Source organism: Lepus europaeus, chromosome 2, assembly GCF_033115175.1.
Source record: "Lepus europaeus isolate LE1 chromosome 2, mLepTim1.pri, whole genome shotgun sequence".
Classification (NCBI taxonomy): domain Eukaryota; kingdom Metazoa; phylum Chordata; class Mammalia; order Lagomorpha; family Leporidae; genus Lepus; species Lepus europaeus.
In genome coordinates this window covers 145350111-145375272 of record NC_084828.1, presented here as the reverse complement: position 1 = coordinate 145375272, position 25162 = coordinate 145350111, and the positions used below count along the sequence as shown (strand labels likewise).

The 25162-nt window shown below is 37.1% G+C and overlaps 1 protein-coding gene across 5 annotated transcripts in view; it reads right to left on the bottom strand.

Moving 5' to 3' along the window:
* The window catches only part of STAG1 (STAG1 cohesin complex component), a 362716-nt gene that overhangs the window by 186005 nt on the left and 151549 nt on the right, over positions 1–25162 (bottom strand). For all 5 annotated transcript variants that reach the window (XM_062214276.1, XM_062214273.1, XM_062214286.1 and 2 more), the window contains one exon: positions 2802–2878. In XM_062214276.1, coding sequence (XP_062070260.1) covers positions 2802–2878 — 77 coding nt within the window. The remainder of the gene's footprint in view (positions 1–2801; positions 2879–25162) is intronic.

Genomic DNA, 25162 nt, shown 5'->3' with positions numbered 1-25162 from the left:
GCATAGTGCCAAATGCTTGCCCCAACTAAGTACAATTTTGCCATTAACCAAATTGAAAAAGGAAAAAAAAAAATACATTGGAATGTCTGAGTCTTATGGACTACAGAATTGAAGACCAGGTATTGTGAACATATACAGGCATGGTTCACAAGGTAAAGTTCTTCCCTAAATCCTCTGGAATATTATTAAAGTAGCCTTAAAGCCAAGGTGGAAATTTATCTGTAAAGAAGCACATATAAAATGTTTTTAGTGTGTACTACTAGAGTGAACAGGAACACATGATGACATAGACACATCAAATTATTATGTCTTAAATAGGATTTCTAAACTCCAAAGACTTCTGTTAACAGCTAATGGATTAATGTTACTGGTTGATAGATTAGGGTAGACACCTAATCCATTATGGTTTTGAAGGTGGAGGCCTTTGGGTAAGGATTAGACTGGACTAGGCAGCCAGAGCACAGCCCCATGATTAAACCACAATGACATTCTAGGGAAAGACCACCTAGAGGGTAGATGGAGAGAATGCTCCTTGTGTTTCTTTGCTTCCTGGCTGACCATGAGCCTTCTTTCACCAATGAGCTCTTCATTCCCAACTCAATGCAGCCTCCCTGTCTTGGAGTAAGAACCTATAAACCTACAAACTGAAATAAACTTCTTTCCTAAGTAGCTCCTTTCAGGTATTCTTTAAAAAGCTAATACGCTTTGGTTTTGAATGTATTTTAATATATGTTTTGTATTTTTTAATAAAAATTAACAATTAGTTATTGTCTGCCTACTAAATAGCAAATCTAGGAGAAAGCCAATCTTTTGGAACATCTAATCAGAAAGCAGAAATCCTATTTAATCAATTAAACACCATGTTTTCAATTCTGCAAATATTTCACTGATATAATATTTACTTCAAGGTTACTATAAGTAGTATATTTGTTACTCAATTTAAGTCTTTACAGGTGTTCTATGTACAGGACATAAAGGGTTAAATCAAAAATTGGACCTCTAAAACTGGAAATATTATTAGCCTAAGGCATGACATAACTTCAATTCAACATAACTACAAAACAAAAATAAAATTACAAATGTTTTACCATTCACAACTAGAATAAAACTATTAAAATATTTCAGTAAAAATGGGAAAAGTGATTAAATTATGTTTCTTTTTTTTAATTTATTAAACTTTTATTTAATGAATATAAATTTCCAAAGTACAGCTTATGGGTTACAATGGCTTCCCCCCTCCCATAACTTCCCTCCCACCCGCAACCCTCCCCTTTCCCGCTCCCTCTCCCCTTCCATTCACATCAAGATTCATTTTCAATTCTCTTTATATACAGAAGATCAGTTTAGTATATATTAGGTAAAATTTCAACAGTTTGCCCCCATATAGCAACACAAAGTGAAAAAAATACTGTTGGAGTACTAGTTATAGCATTAAATAACAGTGTACAGCACATTAAAGACAGAGATCCTACATAATATTTTTTTAAAAATTAATTAATTTTCTATGCCATTTCCAATTTAACACCAGGTTGTTTTTTTTTTCATTTCCAATTATCTTTATATACAGAAGATTGAATCTATATATTAGTAAAGATCTCATCAGTTTGTACCCACGCAGAAACACAAAGTGTAAAAATACTGTTTCAGTACTAGTTATAGCATCACTTCACATTAGACAACACATTAAGGACAGATCCCACAAGGGATGTAAGTACACAGTGACTCCTGTTGCTGACTTAACAATTTGACACTCTTGTTTATGCCATCAGTAATCTCCCTAGGCTCTAGTCATGAGTTGCCAAGGCTATGGAAGCCTTTAGAGTTCGCTGACTTTGATCTTATTCCGATAGGGTCATAGCCAAAGTGGAAGTTCTCTCCTCCCTTCAGAGAAAGGTACCTCCTTCTTTGATGGCCCCGTTCTTTCCACTGGGATCTCACAGAGATCTTTCATTTAGGTCTTCTTTTTTTTTTTCTTTTCCATGGTATCTTGGCTTTCCATGCCTACAATACTCTCCTGGGCTCTTCAGCCAGATCCGAATGCCTTAAGGGCTGATTCTGAGGCCAGAGTGTTGTTTAGGACATCTGCCATTCTATGAGTCTGCTGTGTATCCCGCTTCCCATGTTGGATCCTTCTCTCCCTTTTTGATTCTATCAGTTTGTATTAGCAGACACTTGTCTTGTTTGTTAAATTATGTATTCTTAATGAGTAGAGTGTGTCAAATAGAAGTTTAAGTCTCATACACATACAAGCCACATTTGTGTTGAGGGGAGGTGGTCAGAGATAGGATTTCCATATAAAGTATTTCTGGGAAATTGGTTAAAGTTAAGGATTTTCTTAATTAGGATTTGTAAGAATTTTAAGACCACATGATTTGATAATCTCTAAGGCAGATATAATATAAAGCTTTTCTCACCCTTCTTTGCTCTTCAAACACTTTTTCCGTTAAAGTATTTAATTAATCTATCATTATAGAGAGTAGAAATTATGGGAAAACATTCATAGATTTGGGAATTGGAAACGGTATTCAAAAACAAATGTCAATCATCAACTTCCACCTCATATCACAATTTTCCTATTGTTATTAGTCAGTCAAAAGTTTCTATTCAATGCTGTTTCACACAATGTAATAAAATCCTCAACCATCACTAATTCTGGAATTAGGATGGAGTATCATGGTAATAAGAATAAGCGTATCTTCTCTTAGACTGAACATCAAATCAAAACCAAATCTAAAATACTCAATATATTCACCATTTAAATGCATAAGCAGGCAATTTATATAAATATTAGAATGCTATACCTCATCAAATTCTTCAGTCATTTTTCTGATGATTTCTGCATTCTGCATATTTCGAAACATCTCTATTCTCACAGTACCTGTGGAACAACAGATTTTTACAGTTAATCTTTTTCTATCCCATGCCAAACACTTAATTTAATTTGACCATGGTTTGAAAAATAATATAAAACTTTTTAGGTTTCTTTTTTCTCCTCAAAAATCTCTTTATTATAATTTAGTCTAAAGAAACCTCTTGTCTAAGAACTTCAAAGTTCTTCAGACATTTAAAACTCTGACGATTCCATGAATAGATAATAAGTCTATGGAAAAACACTCAGAGGACTATTGGGGAAGCAGAAGACAAAGAAGTTATGTACTGAATTAATATTATAAGGAGGGCCCTGAAGATTAAAGAATACAAGAGAGGAGAATTTCTGGAATGTACTTTACAGTTAAATGAAGCAGCAGAATAGGCACTAAAAATCATGGAACTGTGGTCTTCAGAGTGAAAACAAAAGCTACCAGCACTATGGTACTTCAACCAGACTTGATTTAGTATCTACTAATCTTTAACAGGAAAAATGATACTTGACCTTTTTTTTTTTTAAAGGCAGAGTGACAGAGCTATCTTCCATTCACTTGTTCATCCCTGAAATGTGCACATCACCTGAGGCTTTGTCAGTCTGAAGTTAGGAACTCCATCTGAGTGGCCAACTCAAGCACCTGAATCATCATCTGCTGCTTTCTCATGTGCATTGGTAGGAAGCTAGCTCAGAAGCACAATACCTGGGACTCAAACCAGCACTCTGAGATGGGAGGCTGACAGTGCAAGCAGCAGCTTAATGTGCTGCACCAAAAGCCCATCCCTTGTCCTATCTTCTCTTTAGGACTAACTGCAAGCATGTTTTAATTAGACTTACAGCTCTCTCCTTCCTTTATCAGGACACTGAATTTATTAAGCACCATAAGCAGCTATTCCTTATATTCAAATGTAGAGATATGAGAAAATCCACATCAGGACACAGGGAAAAGGAAAAACATTTTTAAGCATTATAAAACATTTTTAAGAACTTACACCTGCTTTAACAAAATTGGAATTTTAAACATTTATATATGAAAGAATGACATAGAAAGACATAGACACAGAAATCTTAAATCAGCTGGGTTCACTTCCCAAATGGCCACAACCGCCAGGTCTGGGCCAGGCCAAAGCCAGCAGCCAGAAACTCCATCCTGGTATATACCACATGGATGGCAGAGGCTCAAGTACTTGGGCCATCTTCTACTGCCTTCCCAAAAGCTGGATCGGAAGTGGTGTACTTGGGACTTTAATACAGGATACCACTGTTGCAAATAGTGGCTCAACTTTTGGCTGTGCTACAATGGCAACACCATAGAAAATTTTTATATTGTGATTTTATATTTTTAATACTGAAACAGCACTGAAGACAAGTTGTTTATGCACTATAGTATATCATTTATGTTGGAAAGATTTTAAAGAATTGAACACACAGGAAACCTGCATTAAACTGCTAATCATAAATTATCAAATAAATGTTCTGGAAGGCATTCCTAAAATCACCCATTATAAACAGAACAGTTTAACTGCATAAGCCAATGTTACTTCAACATTGTTTGGGTCATGAACAATTTTGTTAATTTGAAGTAAGTTCCTATAGGAAAAAACCATATAATCTTAGGAGTTGGTAAGTAAATTATATTCATGAGCACTAAACAAGTAAAATTAGATGTTAAAATTATTAACTGGATCTCCACATGCTGAAGTATGAAACTAAACCCCTACCTTTTACCTTACACAAAAATCCACTCAAAATAGATCAAAGACCTAAATCTACAATCTGATACCAACAAATCATTAGAGAACAATGGGGAAACTCTTCAAGATATTGCCATAGGCAAAGACTTCTTGGAAAAGATCTCAGAACCATAGGCAATTAAAGCAAAAACTGACAACTGGGATTACATCAAGCTGAGAAACTTATGTACTGCAAAACAAACACTCAGCAAAGTGAAGAGGCGACAGACAGAACAGCAGAAAATATTGGTAAACTATGCAACTGATAAAAGGTTAACATCCAGATTTTATAAATAGTTCAAGAAATTCAACAACAACAAAACAAATAACCCAGTGAAGAAATGAGCAAAGGACTTGAACAGGCATTTTTCTTTTTCTTTTTTTTATTTATTTATATGACAGGTAGAGTTATAGTCAGTGAGAGACAGAGAAAGGTCTTCCTTCCATTGGTTCACTCGCCAAATGGTCGCTACAGCTGGCACTGCGCGGATCCGAAGCCAGGAGCCAGGTGCAGGAGCCCAAGCACTTGGGGCATCCTCCACTGCCCTCCCTGGCCACAGCAGAGAGCTGGACTGGAAGAGGAGCAACGGGGACTAGAACCCGGCGCCCATATGGGATGCTGGCACCGCAGGCAGAGGATTAACCAAATGAGCCACTGCACTGGCCCCTGAACAGGCATTTTTCAAGAGAGGAAATTCAAATGTCCAACACTTGAGAAAATGCACAGGAAATGCAAATCAAAACCACAATGAGGTTTCACCTGCTTTCAGTTAGAATGGCTCTCATATAGAAATCAACAAACAACAAATGCTGGCGAGGATGTGGGGAAAAAGGTACCCTGGTCCACTGTTGGTAGGAATGTAAACTGGTTCAGCCACTGTGGAAGACAGTATAGAGATACCTCAGAAATCTGAATACAGACCTACCATATGATCCAGGCATCAGACTCCTTGTGACTTACCCAAACCCAAAGAAACCAGTACATGAAAGAATCAGATGTACCCCCATGTTCACTGTAGCACAATTCACAACAGCTAAGATACGGAATCAACCTAGAGGTCCATCAACTGTTGACTGGTTAAAGAAATTATGGTTTATATACACTGTAGAGTACTATTCAGCTGTAACAAAAATGAAATCCCATCTTTTGCAATGAGATGGGCACAACTGGAAATCATTAAACTTACTGAAATAAGCCAGTGCCAAAAAGCCAGATATTGTATGTTTTTCCTGACCTGAAGAATCTAATAGAGTACCTGAAATGTAATGTATTAGAGTGAAATAGACATTTTCAGATTTGATGATTTTTTATAGTCTTTGTTCTTTTTATTGAGGAACAGTGTTTTTACTTTTTTCCTTCATAATATTTGTTGAACTCTTCTACTTAGTGTAGGGTTAACTATACAATCATCACATAAATTGAAAACAGATTTTTTTTTTACAAATTAACAGTGGGAATGTGAAAGGGAGGGGGTGGAAGGGTTGGAGCATGGGTAGAAGGGATAGTAGTGGGGGAAGTGCCATAAGTTCCTAAATCTGTATATATGAAATAATAAATCTTGTAAAACTTAAAAATTTTTAGAAATAATATCAGCAAGGATACAACAGGGTTCCTCAATACTAGAGACCAAATGGACCTAATGGATATCTACAGAACTTTTCATCCTACTGTTGCACAATATACATTCTTCTCACCAGTGCATCGAACTTTCTCTTGGACAGATCACATGGTAGGAAATAAAGCAAGTCTCAGCAAATTCAAAAAATCAAAATCATACCATGCATCTTCTCTGACCAGAATGGAATGAAGCTAGAAATCAACAACTCAAGAATCTGTAGAATATATGCAAATCCATGCAGACTAAACAACATCCTCCTGAATAAACAGTGGTCACAGAGAAATCAAAAAAAATTTCTGGAAACGAATGAAGATGATCTGTACTCTCATGTTTACTCCAGCTCAATTCACAATAGCTAACATATGGAATCAACCCAAATGTCCATCAATCAAAGACTGGATAAAGAAATTATGGGGTATGTACACCCTGATTACTATACAGAGGTTTAAAACAAAACAAAACAAAAAATCATGTCCTTTGTAATAAAATGGATGAAACTGGTAAAAATCATACTTAGTAAAATAAGCGAGTCCCAAAAGAACAAATACCATATGTTCTTCCTGATCCGTGATAACTAATAGAGCACCTAAAAGGTAATCTATAGACAGGAAACCGACACTTTTAGATACAATGACTTTGAACAGCCCTTGTCTCAACTGCTGAGAAAGATTTTTTTCCTTACTATTTGTTGAACTTTGTAATAAGCAGTTATTCGTATGTATATAAAGTTAACTGAAAATAGATCTTAGCAAAAAATAAGAATGGGAGTAGGAGAGGGAGGAGAAAAAGAGGTGGGAGTGTGAGAGGAAGGGCAGGTATGATGGAAGGATCACCTGTTCCTAAAGTTGTATTTACGAAATGCATGAAGTTTGTATTCCTTAAGTAAAAGGGGGGGGGGGCATAAAAAATGTTACACAGCACCAATTACCTCCTAATTGTTACAATAACCAGACTTTCATTAGTAATAACCTATCTATTCAATTTAAACCATTGGATCATTATACTGATTTCTGGAACACTATATTCTTGTACTGTGTTCTAGCAAAACTCATTGTAATTTCTTTTACTTGCGTTCAAACATTTACCTAATTACTAGGTTAAAGGTTATTTCTAAAATTTTATCAAACATTTTATTCTTTGTTCCATTCCTCTATTATCTAAACTGGAAAGATTATCTGTATAGCATTCAGGAAGTTCACCTTTAGGGGAAAAGTGCAGTATGGACCATCACTTAATGAACTGCCCAGCTGCTGGTAAAATGCATAACATCTTGAGCTATCCTCTCTTCTTAGTAAATATTGTTTGGCAAAGACAGTAAGTAAATCAAAACAAAACAAAACAAAACAAGCAAAATGTATTGTAACTGAAGACTAGTACTTGAAACAGAGTGAATGATAATTTTTGCATTTTGGATCTTAAAGAAACATATTTCTAATAGAAGTTTATTCTAAGATTATAATAATAATGGAAAATTAAAGGCATGAAGTGATCCAGATTCACAGAAATATAAATATCTGAAAATAGTGGGAAAAAATAGAGATCATCTTCCACTGTCTTAAACATTATCAAGTTCTCTATGAGAACCCTGAAAGAAGTAACCTAATGTGCTTGATTTATATTAAAACCTAAAAGGCTGCTTGTTCAGGCCCTCCTGGAAGGTTATTACTTCTAATGTGGATAATGGGATAATTCTGAAACTGTCATTTCTAACAATGAATTAACTATCAGAAATAAGATCAGAAAGCTACTACTATCAAGATTTGCTAACTTAAATTCTACTAAATTGCTGGCAAAAGCATGACTTGGTACAATCTGTAGGGTATGCAACTTGGCAAATGTCTACCAAATTATAAACTTAAATATTCTTTGAACCTGAGATTGTGCTTGTAGTAAAGAATCCATAAATTAACATGTGTACAAACTAAGGGATGCACAACATTATTCCCTAAAACATTCTTTGTAATATCAAGAATGAATGAAAACCCATTATCATGTCTATAGATAAGGATCTGATGAAAAAAAAAAAGGGCAATAATGACAATAGTGTTAGCTAATATTTGGGTATTTACTATCTGCCAGGCACTATGTAATAGGCACATGATGTTTAGCACATATAACCTTCACAACAACCCTTAAGAATGTACTGTTATTTCTCAAATTTTCACGAGTAAACTGAAGCATCTAAATGTTGAGCAATTTGTAAAAGTTGTTCCTGGTAGCAGATCCACGGTTTCCATAAAAGGCAGAATGGCTATACTAAACTACTACTTTTTATTGCCAGGTAAAGGCAATACAATATATGAAGTTGTCAAACCATAATAAAGCTGTCTATGACTTACATGGAAAGAATTGAATATATTCATATATCAAAAAATAAGTGACACTGAAATATATTTGATTTTACATGCAACAAGATAATTTTGGAAAGATACAATGAAGTGGCAAAAATGGTTGACTGTGAACATGAGAAATATGTGGTTCAATCTCAGGGATGAAGTGAAACTTACCCTTTAGTATTAGATACTCTTTTTTTTTTTTTTTTTTTTTTGGAAATTGAACTATATATTTAACCAAAGTAATGAATGAATATATTTCAAGTTAAAAAGTACAGTGTTACGAGTGTGTATTTAAGCTCAGCAGGTAAAGATACCATGCCCTACATTCTGAGTGCCTTGATTTGATTTTTGGTTTTGGATCCTGTCTGCAGATTCCTACCAATGCAGATCCCAGGTGATAGCAGTGTTAGTGCAAGTTAACTGGATTCCTGTTTCTCACATGGAAGACCTGGACTGAGTTTCCTGGATTGAGGCTCCAGCCATGGTCCAACCCTGGCCATTGCAGGCATTTGGAGAGGTAGGTAACCAATGGATAGCATGTCTCTCTTGCCCTCTCAAGTGAATAAAAATTGACTACTTGCCATTTTTAAAAGGTTAGAAAGTTGCTTATGAGGCATTTGTGTACTCACTATGAAAATGCATATATTAGAAGGCAAGAGTAACAATTCATTAAACATGTTTGCCAGAAATATAAACTTTTGCATTTGTCTTCCTTGCTACATTAGAGCACAAAGGATGTAACGAAAAAATCAAGATGAAAACAGGGTTGAAAGACAAATCTTTGCATAACCATCAATATGGACAAAAATAAAAAAGACTGCATTGTGGGCTTTTTTTTTTTTTTTTTTGGACAGGTTGAGTTAGACAGAGATAGAGAGACAGACAGAGAGAGACAGACAAAGAGAAAAGTATTCCTTTGCCGATGGTTCACCCCCAAAATGGCCGCTACAGCCGGTGCTGCTGCGGCCAGCACACTGGGTCGATCCGAAGCCAGGAGCCAGGTGCTTCCTCCTGGTCTTTCATGCCGGTGCAGGGCCCAAGCACTTGGGCCATCCTCCACTGCCTTCCCGGGCCACAGCAGAGAGCTGGACTGGAAGAGGAGCAACAGGGACAGAATCAAGTGCTCCAACTGGGACTAGATCCCAGAGTGCCGGCGCCACGGGCGGAGGATTAGCCAAGTGAGACGCGGCGCCAGCCTGCATTGTGGTTATAACAATCCTAACATACAGAAGAACTTTCAAAAACTCATTTTAGAGTGGTGTTAAACCTTCAGAAAGAAATACAAGATTTAATTCTCCACTCCACCATTTACTAGACATGGGGCACTAGAAAAGTCCTCTTAAATTTATCACCTAAAGCTGATACAGTGCAGCTAATACCCCTACAGAGCAGAGATGTTTTGTTCAGTGCTATATGTTAAGTCCTAGTACTTAGAAGAGTACTCAGATCATATAGAAGGCATTCAGAGAATGTCTGCTGAACAATGAATACAAACTATAAAGGAGAGGCCAGTGTTGTGGCAGAGCAGATTACACTCCCAACTCATAAAGCGTATATTCACATTATCTGAGTCTCAGCTCATATCCCCGCCGCTCTGCTTCCCATGCAGCTACCCACTAATCTGCCTGGGAAAGCATTAGAAGATGGCCCAAATACTTGATCTCCTGTCACCCACATGGGAGATCCACCAGGTTCCTGGCTTCAGTCTGGCAGGCCTAACCTTGGCCATTGTGGCCATTTCAGGAGTAAATCTGTCTCTCCCTCTTTCTGTCATTATGCCTTTCAACTAAATAAAACAAATATTTGCAGAATGATAAGAGAATGTAAAGTACTTTTCATTGTACCTATAGAACAGAAAAGCCGCTCAATTAATATTAGGCTCAGATACATTTGCAATTCATTTTTTATACACTATCCTGCCAATTTTGGAATCAAGCTTAAAGTTCTAATTAGTAACCTGACCTCTAATGAAAGCCAAATTCCTACTTACATATGTTTCCAGGTCAAGACTTTTGAGAGAATGAGATCAGCCATCTCTTTTACCCCAGAACCAGAGAAAGTTATTGTAGCAGTTTCCCATCCAGACTTCCACACCCAGAATAAAGCAATAAGGGCCAATAACACTAACCACCTCTCTCCAGAACGCCTAGTCCCTATCAGGTAGTAAGTCATGGAACAATCAGTCAGGAAAATCTAAAAGGAATCGGCTGCCTTTACACTCATATGTATGTGCCACACAGATTAGAGAACTTTCTTGCAATATCCTCTATAATCATTTCCAAGTTTCCACCTGCTATACTGTATGATGCCAGCCAGAACAGGAACTCTTTGTATCTTTCTAATTAGGTACTGCAGTATAGTAGGTAGAAGATTTAAGCCACATATAACTACGCAGGCAAAAAAATTATTCAAATACAACAAAAGGCCCTATTAAATTTATAGCTTTGATGACAACATCATTCTGGCTCATTCAAATTTACTGAAGCTTAGATATGGTTAAAATACACTGACCACAAACCAGCAAAGAGCCTTCCAGATAGTGGAGGCTTCCTAAGTAACTATTCCATGTATGAATCCACTTTTCAAGAATTTTCCTTTAAAGAGTAAATTACAGCCTCTTACTAAATAAAATCTAACCTAGTGAAGTACCACAGATAATCTGAAGGATTCATCAAAGAAACATCTGCATATCAGAAATGTAGGACATAACAGTTACATAGTAATGCAGTGACTATATCTAAGAGCCTTTCTCAAGATTTGAGGAGGACTGGGGATAAGGTAGAGAAAGGAACAGACACACTGATTGACCATAAAACAGCATCTAGAGCTTAAACATAAACATCTTGTCATGCTTACAATCCATCTATGTAGAATATGCAAAACTGGAGAGAAGATTACAACTTACTATAAATTTTGAAATATTTTTTAAACTTATAAATCTTTTATAATGCCTTAAAAATAGAAATTGTTCTGATTATATCTCTATTGATGAGTCTGTCTCTAAATGGCAGTCTGTACTTTGTAACACTCCTTGTAAAAAAACTAATACATTTCTTTCTTTGTAAGTAAGAAAGATAAGTGAAACATTAAATGAAATGCTCAAAAAAGAAAAATCACATATTGGCACAATACATGTATGTACCATATAATACAGTCTTTTAAGACTGTATCAGGTACATTCCACCAACATCAAGCACAGATAAACTTACCAAATATTAGGAAATCAAATATTGGAGCTGTGTTGAGCCATACTAGCAAGTAACCCAGGGCCAAAACCAAGCATTGCCCTAGAATTATAAAATTTAAAAGATCTCCAAAATATTTTCACCAAATCTCTAACAACTATTAACAGCATAATCTCATCTCAGTGATGCTATACATGTAAGAACTTTAAAAAATTATGGTGAGGAAATGAATTCATTTTGTAAATGTCTGTTACTTCAGCTCTATTACTAACATTAAAATGATTCAAAATAGGCCACATGGATTATTAAATACTTATGAACCTTTCAAAACCATATAAAAATTCATTATCTATGGAGAAAAGGTAAAATTTTCAGAATATGATCAAAGAACTTGAGAACTCAAAAAGGTAGTTATATATTAGAAAAAAAATACCAATCAATACATTTTAATCTTAAGTAACTAATGACAGTGATACAGCAGTGAAAACAAAGAGTAATTCCAATGGTCTCTATCTTTCCTCATGGCATTAACATTCCTTTTTAAATATTTATTTGAAAGACAGAATTACACTGAGTCAGAGAAAGAGTAAAAGAGATGGACAGATACATTGTTTTTTTTGCTGGTTCACCACCCACAGCCTCAGCAGCCAGGTCTAGCTAAAGCAAGGAGCCAGGAACTCTAGCCAGGTCTCCTATAAGAGTGGCAGGGGAACAAGCACAGAGCCATTCTCTACTGCTTTCCAAGACACCTCGATAGGGAACCAGACGGGAAGTGGTACAGTCAGGACATGAACTAGTGCTCACATGGGATGTTGGACCCAGCATTCCATTTTAATTACTGAAGCTCTGCAACATATATTGAAATCAGGAAATGGGGTGCTCCAGATTTATTCTTTCTTCTCCAGACTGTTTAAGCTATTCAGGGGGGCCAGGCACTGTGGTATAGCGGGTAAAGCCGCTCGCTGAAGTACCCACATACCATATGAGCACCGGTTCAAGTCACTGTTGCTCTTCTTCCGATCCAGCGCTCTGCTATGGCCTGGGAAGGCAGTGGGGAACAGCACAAGTGCTTGGGGCCCTGCACCTACGTGGGGGACTAGGAAGAAGCTCCTGGCACCTGGCTTCAGATAGGCCCAGCTCCGGCCATTGCGGCCAATTGTGGAGTGAACCAGCAGGTGGAAGACCTCTCTCTCTCTCCCCCTCTAACTCTTTCAGATAAATAAATAAATCTTTAAAAAAAAAAAAAAAGCTATTCAGTGTACTTTGTGATTCCATCCAAACATTAGAATTGCTTTGCTACTGTAAAAAAAAAAAAAAAAAAAAAAAAAGTGGAATTTTGATAAGCGATTGTTTGCCTCTCTAGAACCCTTTGGACAGTACAGTCATTTTAAAAAAATTAAGCCTTCCAATCTATGAATACAAGATGTTTTTCCATTCGTTGGTATCTACTTTTTCATAACATTATGGCTTTCAGTTTATCAGTCTTTGACCTCCTTAGTGAAGTTTACTGACAAGCATTTTTTTCTTTTTAATGCTATTGTAAATAGGACTGCTTTCCCTTCCCAATTTCCTTTTTAGATAGATAGTCACTAGTGTATAGAAGCACAACCAATGTCTGTATGTTGATTTTGTATCCTGCTACTTTGCTGATTTTACTTAATAATTCTAAAAATTTCTGTGGAGTCTTCATGATTTTCTAGGTATCAGATCATGTTACTTGTAAATAAGATACAATCTTCCTTCTTTCCTTTCTTAGATGCCTTTTACTTTCTTTGTATTTCTTAACTGATCTGGCCAGAAATTCCAATACTATGCAGAATAAAAGTAGTGAGAAAAGGCATCCTAAACTTGCTCCTGATCTTAGAGGAAAAATGTTTTCACTATTATTATGTTGGCACTAGACTTTTTAAATATGACCGTTACCAGGACTATGGAGTGAATCGTGTGATTTTTATCCTTCTGTTAATGTGTTTTACTACCGTAACTTATTTTTTGTTGAACCATCCTTGAAGATCATGAAGAAATAGCACATGATCATGGTGTATGCTCATTTTAATATGCAGTTATATTTGGTTTGATAGTCTGTTTTTGAGGATGATTTTGTATATATTCACCATGGATACTGTCTAGATTTCTTTGGCTTTGGTATCAGCATAATGCTGCCCTCATAAAACGAGTTTGGGAGTTTTCTGGAAGAGATTGAGAAGAAATGGTGTTAATTCTTAGAATGTTCATCAGAAATCTACAGTGAAGCAATCTGGTCATGAGTTTTTCTGAGAGGTTTCTGATTACTAATGCAATGGGCTTTCTTTTTTTCCATAATTTAGTCTTGGTAGGCTGTATATTTCTAGGAACTTACTCATTTTCCCCCTAGTTTATCGCATTTATTCGTGTATAGTTGCTCATAGCAGTCTCTTAATGAACCTTTTTTCTCTCTGTGGCATCAACTGCAATGTCTCCAGTTTTATTTCTGACTATATTTCAGATGTTACTTGTTTCAATGATCACAAAAGTTTTAAGCAGCAGTAATAAGGCCTTTTATAGAATGTTCTTCAATTTGGACATTCTATAAATACTTTTCTGATACTGATACTTTTCTCATGATTAGATGGGTTTTAGGGAAAATAAAAGAGATAAAATGTCATTCTTATAATAACAATTTAAGTGTACATTTCAGTATGACTAACCCCTGATGATTATGAATCATGACCACTAGTTGAAGTAGTTTTTGTTGGTTTTCTCTACCATAAAGTTACACTTTTCCACCTCTTCTTTTTTTAAAAGATTTTATTTATTTATTTATTTATTTATTTATTTATTTGACAGAGTTATAGACAGTAAGACAGAGAAAGGTCTTCCTTCTGTTGGTTCACTCCTCAAATGGCTGCAACAGCTGGAACTATGCCAATCCAAAGCCAGTAGCCAGGTGCTTCTTCCTGGTCTCCCATGCAGGTGCAGGGGCCCAAGCACTTGGGCCATCCTCCACGGCCTTCCCAGGCCACAGCAGAGAGCTGGACTGGAAGAGGAGCAACTAGGACTAGAACCTGGTGCCCATATGGGATGCTGGTTCCGCAGGCAGAGGATTAACCTACTGTGCCATGGCGCTGGCACCTCCACCTCTTTAAAAACTGTAGTACTTGGAAGTTATTACATATAACCCTAAAGGGTTTTAGGAAGCTATGCTTCTTAAGGGGGTAGGTAGGTTACTTTATTTCCTTGAAGTTTATATTAGGTATCTACATAAATTCTTTTGAATTCTTCAGCATGGTTAATTATCTATTCTAATCCACTTCACAGCTATAACCACACATATACAAATACATATACACACACACAGAAACAAATGCTATAAGGAATCCATGGAAAACACAACGAAATGTTTTATAACTTAGTATCTTATTGTTTCAATAAATTGTATCAAGTTCTTTCTATATCCAACAATTTCTCCTAAAGTATAGACTCAAGTGGGACTATCTGTGTTCTTATGGTACACAACACCCTACTTAAAATGATACACATTCATTTCCACATCGGAAAGTTCTCTCAAAATCAAAATAGGACTTACACATAATCCCAAAAAAATCAAAGTCCATGAAAGCAGAAATTACTTTTAAAAATACAAAAGATATGTAAATTATGCCAAAAAAGGTGCAAGTTTCAAAATTATTTCCACAAAAAATAATGTAAATTTCAATATTACAAGTTAGATTTTACACACACACCCATCATCCAAAGAAAGCCCTTTAAACTTATACATATGAGATCAACCAATAGTAATATTATAAAACTGTTTAACAGAACATGTTCTTAAAATGCTAAATAAAATTTAAAAATTTTAAGAAGCATATGAAACTTTAAAAAGCAGTGATAAATTACCAGGATAAAAACAATTAACCGCAGAAACCTAAAATATAGAGAGAAGCCTGAAATCACTATTTTTTCCTCTGATGACATTTCTGGAACCCTGTATGCTTGAGCTGGGGGTTCTGGGGCAGAAGCAAAACAACTCTTTCATAAAATGGAGTTTCAAATACTACATTTTTGATTATGTTTAAACCAGTAGTAAATCTACCACTCCATACTATGGGAAATATAAAGAAGGTTTTTTGGTACTGCATAAATGGAGATAAAAGTATTTGAGGTGGGAATGCTGTGGCCTAGCAGTCAAAGCTGTATGCAGCATTGTCATCTCACACAGGTGCTGATTCATGTCCTGGCTGCTCCACTTCTGATCCTGCTCCCAGCTGACTGCCTGGGAAAACAGTAGAAGATGGCCCAAGACCTGGGCCTCTGCCACCCACATGGAAGACTCAGAAGACACTCCTGGTTTTGGCCTGGCTCAGCCCTGGCCATTGCAGCTATCTGGGGAGTAAACCAGAGGATGGAAGATCTGTTTCTTCCTCTCCCTGTGTAACTGACTTTCAAATAAATAAATCTAAAAAAAAAAGAAAGAAAGAAAGAAAGAAAGAAAGAAAGAAAGAAAGAAAGAAAGAAAGAAAGAAAAGAAAAAAAGAAAAAGAAAGTAAATACAGGTCAGAAGATTCAATTTTATAAACACATATACTCATCCCCTACTGATGTATGACATTAGCTGTCCACCTTTGTCCTTCCCCCTGCCAACCATCTTTAATATAAACAATTAAGGTCAGAGCAGGGTCAGAGCAGTAGTCCACAGGCATTTATTGGGAAGAGGCCACAGTTGCTACTAAATATCCTACAATGCAGAAATGCTCTTATAACAAATAATTACTCATCCCAAAAAGTCAACAACATCAAGGTTGAGAAATTCTGATATAATTCCATTTAAAATTCCAACAAGTGGATGGGTGTTGTGGCACAGCAAGCTCAGCTGCCGCATGTAATGCCTGTATCCCATATGAGAATGCTGACTGGTATCCAGGCTGCTGTTTCCCACTCCAGTCTCCTGTTAGTGTATCCTGGGAAGTAACACAGTGGCCTTAGTGCTTGGGTCCCTGCCACTCACATTTAAGATCCAGATGAAATTTCTGGCTCCTGGCTTTGGCCTGGTTATAGGCATTTGGAGAGTCAAACAGGAGATGGGAAAATCTCTATCTCCAATGGCCCCCTCCCCATCATGTCTTTAAAGTAGATGAAAATAAACATTCTTTTTAACCCCACAAATATTTACGAAAATACAAAGATCAGCATGTTTTTAGTCAAGAAACTTCAACCAGGGCCGGCATCATGGCATTAACAGGTTAAGCCGCTACCTGCAATGCTGGTATCCCATATAGTGGCCAGTTCAAGTCCTGACTGCTCTGCTTCCAATCCACCTCCTTGATAATGCCCCTTGAAAGCAGTGAAAGATGGCCCCAGTCCTTGGGCCCAACCTGGATGAAGCTCCTGGCTTCTGCCTGGCCCAGCCCTGGCTGTTGCAGCCATTCGAGGAGTCAAACAGCAGATAGAAGATCTCTCTATCTCTCCTTCTTTTCTCTGTAACTCTGCCTTTCAAATAATAAATAAAAAAAGATAAAAAGAAACTTAAGTCTAACTACCCAATTACCATGATAGAGAACCCAGAAAAAAAGGGTACCTTAAATGCATGCTTGATATATGTTCGTGGTGTTCCGCTATGACAGTAAAGAATGGAAGGACTATTCATACTTTCAAAAATTCAATTCCACATTTTAAGAAAATGTCCAGTGGTCCATTTTCAACACTGAATGGAAAATTACTGTTACCCAACTTGCAGGTATGGAGAAACTCACTAGACAAACAGGATGTTAGGGAGTAGCCGATTCACAAGAGGAAATTAAAGTACACAGAAGGGCAGAAGAAGGTAACTTTGTAACTTAGGAAATGTTCTGGAAGACTGTAGACCACGTGGTACTCAGTCAATGAAAACCTGGTGAGAGACCTGCATGTTAGGATATAAATTGCTTACTATAACTGCTGCAGACGTACCTGATCATCACACACTCAATGCTGAAAGACAGTTAACAAAATCTAGCTTTCCCTGTACTTCCCGAGTTCAAGTCCATCTCTTCAATGGACAAGTGATATTTTCCACAAGATGAAAAAAACAAAAACAAAAAACCTAAATTTGAATAATCAAACTATATAACTAAATATAAAAATCTTGAAAGCTTTTATAAGAAAACATAGAAAAGTATTTTGGGGAAAACAGTATACAGTTTCTTCAACAAAACATAAAAAGACAAAAAAAAAAGGAAGGATTAACACATCTGATTACACTTAAAAACTAAGAAATGATGTTCGCTCATTAGCAAAATTAACAAGACTAGTATTATACTTAAAAATCCTACAAATCAGTAAAGAAAAAGGGCAACATCAAGAGTATTTTAAGCATCTCATGAAAGAGAAAAACTAAAACTTAATTGATATATAAAAAAGTAGTCAACCTCAAGAGTAATCAAGTAATAGAATTTAAACCACTGTGTGATATTTTTGTTAATCTACTCAACAAAATAAAACAAAAAAATGACAATAGTATGTGCGAGCAAAGGTGACTCAATGCCATTAATTGAGAAGAGCAAAAAAGTTACTACAAACACTTCAGGAAAATTCAGCATTATCAAGAAGAGCTGCCTTTCTTGAAAGTCAGAAATTTCATTCATTAGTACACAAATCAGAGCATCTTATGCATGGACACCAACACTTTATAGTAACATTACTCATATTATCTAAAAGCTAGACAAACATCCAAATATACTAAGGAGTACAAAGTAGAAATAAACTGTCATATTTGTATACTGCAACTATTTCAGCAGTTCTCAACAGAGATATTTTGACTCTAATATTTGCAAATATTTTAGCTTGCCATAACTTAGGGAGGGAAGGGAGGAATATGCCATTGGTATCTAACAAGTAGAGGCCAAAGATGCTGCCCAAAGTCCTAAATTCCACAGGAATGCCCGTAAATACAAAAAAATACCTTGAGTCCCAGCTGCTCCACTTCCGATCCAGCTCTCTGCTATAGCCTAGGAAAGCAGTAGAAGATGGTCCAAGTCCTTGGGCCCCTGTACCCGCATGGGAAGACCCAGAGAAAGCTCCAGGCTCCTGGCTTCAGAATGGCATAGCTCCAGCCATTGCAGCCAGTTGAGGAGTGAACCAACAGGATGGAAGACCTTTCTCTTGGCCTCTCCTTCTCTCTGTGTAACTCTTTCAAATAAATAAATAAATCTTTAAAAAAATAAAATAAATAAATAAATAAATCTCATGAGCAGAAGCAGAAAAACAAAAGATCCAGTTAATTAACTAAAGAAGGAAAGCAGGTAAAACTGAATAATTTTGTTTATGGATAGATGGCATTGATAGTGAAAGTCCTTTAAAGAAAAGCAAGAAGGGGAGGGCATTTGGTGCAGCAGTTAAGATGCCCACATCCAATATTATTCTTGGGTTTGAATTCTTGGGTTTGAGTCGCAGCTCCATTTCTGATCCAGCTCCCTAAACCTCAGAGATAGCAGTTGATTACTCAAGTACTGGCATCCCTACCACCCACACAGGAGACACAGATGTAGTTCCTGCTTTTGGCCTGGCCCAGATGCAGCGGTTGTAGGCATGTGGGAAATGGACCAGTTGGTAGAAGATCTTTCTTCTTCTCTGCCTCTCAAATAAATAAAAAGTAAAGAAATTTAACTTAAAAAATAGAAGAAAAGAAAATGCTTTTCACAAAATCAAGATAGGGCTTATCTCCATGGTTGATGGACATGGTTGTGACAGGAAAGGGGCATACAACAGAGAGGATGGAGGGTAATACTGTTATCCTTGACTTGAGTTCAAGTAGCATTGGGAATTCACAGTATAAATATTATTTAACTGACACATCCATATTTTATGTAGTCTTCTATATTTATAGGATGTCTTAACTGAAAATGATTTAAGAAAATGAACAGTGAGTATCTGTATACACTGTACTCATTAGAGTATCTAGAGGTTACTGGTTTACATATAATAAACCCATCATAGGTAAATACTATTAGATTCCAGCCCACACATCCAGGCACTGAGACAGGGATACAAAGAAATCCCATAAAACACTGGTAATGTAGTGGGGACATGAAACAAGGAAAATAAAAGCACACAATAAAAAGTGTGTTATATACCAATTACTACTGTTGGTAACTGAAGCATAATTAAGCTCCATAAGAAACTATGCAAACACAAGCCACACACTTCAAAATTAATCCACAGAGGAACAAAGCTGTTGAGGTATTTACACAGTAACTTTCAGTCACTGGTTAAAGCCACAGTGCCCTAAGATACTTAGCCCATATTTTAAATTTTCAAAGGGAAACAAAGTAATACCTGGTATTTGTCAGATACTGCAAGAACTAGTAGCATGAGCTAATGCACAGTTTCAACACTGGTACTTTATTGTTTTTGATAATGTCTTATCTTTGAGAAACTAAGTTTTCACTAGCATAGCCAGAAAACCAATATGGAACAGAAAATGAAGGTAATTCCAAAATTTTAGGAATTACAAAAGGTCCAGTTTTTATTTTGCTTTAAAGAATATATATGATACTTCTAAAAGCAACTATTAAGGATACAAGGACATAAATAAATAATAGGGACATAAGAACTTCATTTAAAAAACTTTTAGGTATTTCACTGGACCTAGAAGTGCCATAAAAAAGCTACTAAGACACTAATGGGCCTATGAACTGGGAAATTCTTGGGTTAAATGCTCCTAGGTGAGGTTAATTCACTGGCAATCCTGTACTCCACATCAGCTCTCCAAAACGGAAACACTACTTATTATAACCAAGTAAGAATGAAGGCAGTATCTAACCATAAATTTTTAAGTTTAATACACATGCTTATTAACTAAAAATAAGCCCACTCTCAATAAAACTATTTATCAATAATCCCTAGTATACTTTTCTGAAAATAGTTACATACTAGATTGGAAACATACTAAAAAATATACATGACTATATCAGTACATGGTGTATTTAAAAATAGCAAGGCTTGGAATATGAATAACAATTTTTGTTTTGCCATGCATAATTTTACAGGTATATCCTACAGGTATGTTATGCCTTCTCAGCTTCCTCATAATTTATTCCTATAAACACTTAGGGAGCATGATAGCCTTAGAATACAACTCTAAGTCCATAGTATTTTAATCATCCTTTCCTCTGCCATTAATCCGGCTTCACTGCTACTGAAGGCATCCTAATATACCGTGTTGAGTTAACCTATTCTGACTGAGCGGTCTCTATAAACAGAATTTACTCCAGTTGGCTGAAATGAAGAAACTTTAATAAAGACACTAAAAATGTGTGGGCAGATTAAGAAATCAATTAGGGGTGCTGATGCAATTTAAGATGTCTATAGTAGGAAACCAAGACTACACCCCAGAACTGAAGAGCTAAGATGAGAAAGCAGTGTTTGGGACCCAAAGCAGAAAGGGAAGCCCATTTTATTCACTCAGGAAGATAAGATGTTCCAAACTGTCTTGTCATTGGTAGAGGAATCTCTTCTAGCCAAAACCTAAGGGGTTGGGGTGCGGGGTATATCCTGTGACTTTTTTCTCCCTGTGTTGTCTACCTTATCACATCAAGCCAATTTTGAATAAAATTGCCCTTGAATGTTATGCACTAAAACAATCAAACACTAATCTCAATTTTAGAAATTAAATTTGCAAGAAAAGGAGTCCTTAAGAACGTAAATCTGGGATCAGCATTGTGCCAAAGCCTATAAGGAAAGTAGCATTCCTTATGAGAGCCAAAATGAGTCCCTGCTGCTCCACTTCCAATCCAGCTCCCTGGTCAAGCACCTAGGAAACACAGAAGATGGCACAAATACCTGGTAGCCTGCCACCCATGTGGGAGACCCAGATGGAGCTCCAGGCTCCTGGCTTGGGCCTGGCCAAGCTCTAGTCCTTGCAGACATCTAGGGAGTGAATCTGCAAATGGAAGATCTCTCTCTTTCCCTCTATTTCTAACTCTGCAAATAAATATATTAATGAATATTTAAAAACATGCAAATCTTACTTCAACATACATTAGCGATATTAGTCTTTATAATATGAAAAAATATCTACCAATTGTCCTTTGGCTATCCCTACAGTCCACCATGTGGAAGTTTTCAGTTTTCTTTTTGGTATAATTTACCAATCTTTTTATTGATAACATATTTAAACATATTTAAGGGATAAAGTATGAAAATTTGGTACATGTATACAATGTACAATGATTAAATCTGGTAACTGGCATTTGCATCTTAAACATCTGTTTGTTAAGAACATTTGAACTCTTCTAGTTGTTTTGACACATGTAATAAATTATTGCAGACTAGAAAACAGATTCCTAATTGTATTTTGATACCAATTCTCTATCCATCCACCTCTACTTCCTAGTTTATAATGACTGTTATTCTACTCACTTTTTCTGATATGTTTTTCAGCATCCACAAATGAGTAAGAACATGCAGTATGTCCTTCTGTGCCTAACTTATTTTATTTTTATGCCACTATATTAGTGAATTATCTTATTTCTTACATTGGTTTTGCAAACTTGTGTTGAGTTTCTAAACATTCAGCATTTTCAAATAATGATCATTTAATTCATTTTGTGGTCTGAATGTGCCAGGTTTTATCTCCAATATGCTAAATAAAGGCTTGTAAGAGGGATAACCTGTGATGCCAGCATCCCATATGGGTGCTAGTTCTAGTCTCAACTGCTCCATTTCTGACCCAGCTCCCAGCTAATGTGCCTGGGAAAGCAGAGGAAGATGGCCCATGTCCTTGGGCCTCTCCAACTATCTGGGAGACCTGATGAAGCTCCTGGCTCCTGGTTTCAGCCTGGCATAGCCGTGGCCATTGCAGCGTTTTGGGGATCGCGGGGAGTAAACCAGCAGATGAAAGTTCTGTCTCCCTCTTTCTGTAACTCAGCCTTTCAAATAAATAGAATTTCTGAATAACTTCCACTCAATTTCTCCAAGTGTTAATATTCTACATATTTCATCCTTCTTTAGCTCTTCCCATACACAAGCATTAACTTAAGAGTCCGCCAAAGTAGGTATTTGAACCAGCTCTGTATTTGAAATTCTGAGATGTAGAGCTAGAGCTACAAAGAGAGAGAGAGAGAGGTCTTCCATCGTAATTGGTCGCAATGGCCGGATCTGAGCCAATCCAAAGCCAGGAACCAGGAGCTTTGTCCAGGTCTCCCACGTGGGTGCAGGGGCCCAAGGACTTGGGCCTTCTTCCACTGCTCTGCCAGGCCATAAGCAGACAGCTGGATCGAAGAGGAGCAACCCAGACATGAACTGGCACCTATAAGATAGGCTGACGCCACAGGAAGAGGCTTAGCTTACTACACCACAGCACTGGTTCTAAATATGTAAATTATTAAAACAGCTCTAGGGGCCAGAGCCATGGCTTAGCAGGTAAAGCCAGTCTGCACTGTCAGCATCCCATATTGCTCCACTTCCAATCCAGCTCTCTGCTATGCCCTGGGAAAGCAATGGAAGATGGCCCATGTCCTTGGGCCACAGTACCCACATGGAAGACCCAGAAGAACCTCCTAGGCTCCTAGCTTTGGATGAGAACAGCCCCAGTCATTGCAGCCAGATGGTGTAAACCAGCGGACGGAAGATCTCTCTCTGTCTCTGTCTCTACCTCTGTCTCTCTGTAACTCTGCCTTTCAAATAAATAAAAGCTCTAACAGGTATATAAAGAAAGTATATTTAAATTAAGAATCATCCTCCCACCTCAATAACGTAAACACATACACCTGTAGATAATAAACCTCATCTCTTTGCCTTCTATCATACCCTCATTTATCATTCCTGTACCTCTTTTTGGTCTTTGGATAAACATATCTGAGGCCAGGGTTGTGTCATAGCAGGTAAAGCCACTGCCTCCAACGCCTTCAACGCCAACATCTCATATGAGTGCCAGATTGTGTCCCAGCTGCTCCACTTCTAATCCAGTTCCCTGCTAAAGATCTGGGAAAAGCAGTGGAAAATGGACCAAGTTCTTGTGCCATTGCATGCATGTGGGAGACCCATGACTCCTGGCTTTGGCCTGGAGCAGCCCTGGCAATTGCAGCCAACTGGGGAATGAAGCAGTGGATAGATTTTTGACATTCAAATAATTAAATAAATGAATCACAAAAAAAAATCCTACAAATAAAAAATTTTTGATGTACATTGTTGAAAAGGCTAAAAAGATACAGACATTTTAAAAATATTATCGATAAAAGTAAAAGGCAGTATAATCATTATAGCATGTAATTTGGGAATATGTAATGACTACAAATACATTTTCTACAAACATTCTTCCAAAAAGAGCAAATAATGTACACACAGGATTATGGAGAAGGCTTCAGCCACATAACTAAGTGACCAATGCTTTAAGGCTTTTTTATACAATCTATTAAAGTCTTGCTTTCTCCTCCAAATTCCTTTTACTCATTGTAATTTTACCTTAGAGTCTGCTTTCTCTCAGATAATATTTTTATATCTCCCCACATTTACATACACAGAGACACACAAGCAAGGCTGGATCACGAGCTCCTCTTGGTTATTCTCACAGTGTCTTCCACTTGGGAATATAGACTCCAAATGAGATAGCCTGACTCTGAATCTTCAGTTGGCACTTAGTAAATGTCTGACCTGGGATATACTTCCCTAACATCTTTAATCTCAAATACCTGCTCTATAAAATAAAGACCACATCTGCCTAATAGGATTGCTAACAAATATTAAAGCAAATTATGGGGGCCGACGCTGTGACACAGTAGGTTAATCTTCCACCTGTGGCACCGGCATCCCTTATGGGTTAGTCCCCGCTGCTCCTCTTCCAATCGAAGCAGCAGAGGATGGCCCAAGTTCTTGGGCCCCTGCATCCACGTGGGAGACCTGGAAAAAGGTCCTGGCCCCTGGCTTCGGATCAGTGCAGCTCCAGCCGTTGTGGCCAACTGGGGAGTGAACTACTGAACAGACAGACTTTTCTCTGTCTCTCCCTCTCATTGTCTGTAACTCTACCTCTCAAATAACTTGGGGGAAAAAAAAAAAAAAAAGGAAATGTTTGTAAAGTACACAGCTTGGTGTATAGCTAACAGTCATTAAACAGCAACCAATTTTATTAGTTATCATGGCACTGAGTACTTCATTAAACTATTCACATATTCCCCTCTTCAAGCCTAGTAATAAAACCTTTTAAAAATTACACATACTCTGGGGCAGCAGTTAATCTTCTTTTTAAAAAAATTATTTATTTATTTATTTGAGAGGCAGAATTACAGAAAGAGACAGAAAGAAAGAGAAGTACAAGCTTTCACTTCTCAAATGGCTGCAACAGCTGGAGTTGTGTCAATCTGAAAGCAGGAGCCAGGAGCTTCTTCTAGGTCTTCCACGTGGGTGCAAGGGCCCAAACACTTGGGTCACTTCCCCTGCTTTCTGAGGTCCTCAGTAGGGAGCTCGATTGGAAGTG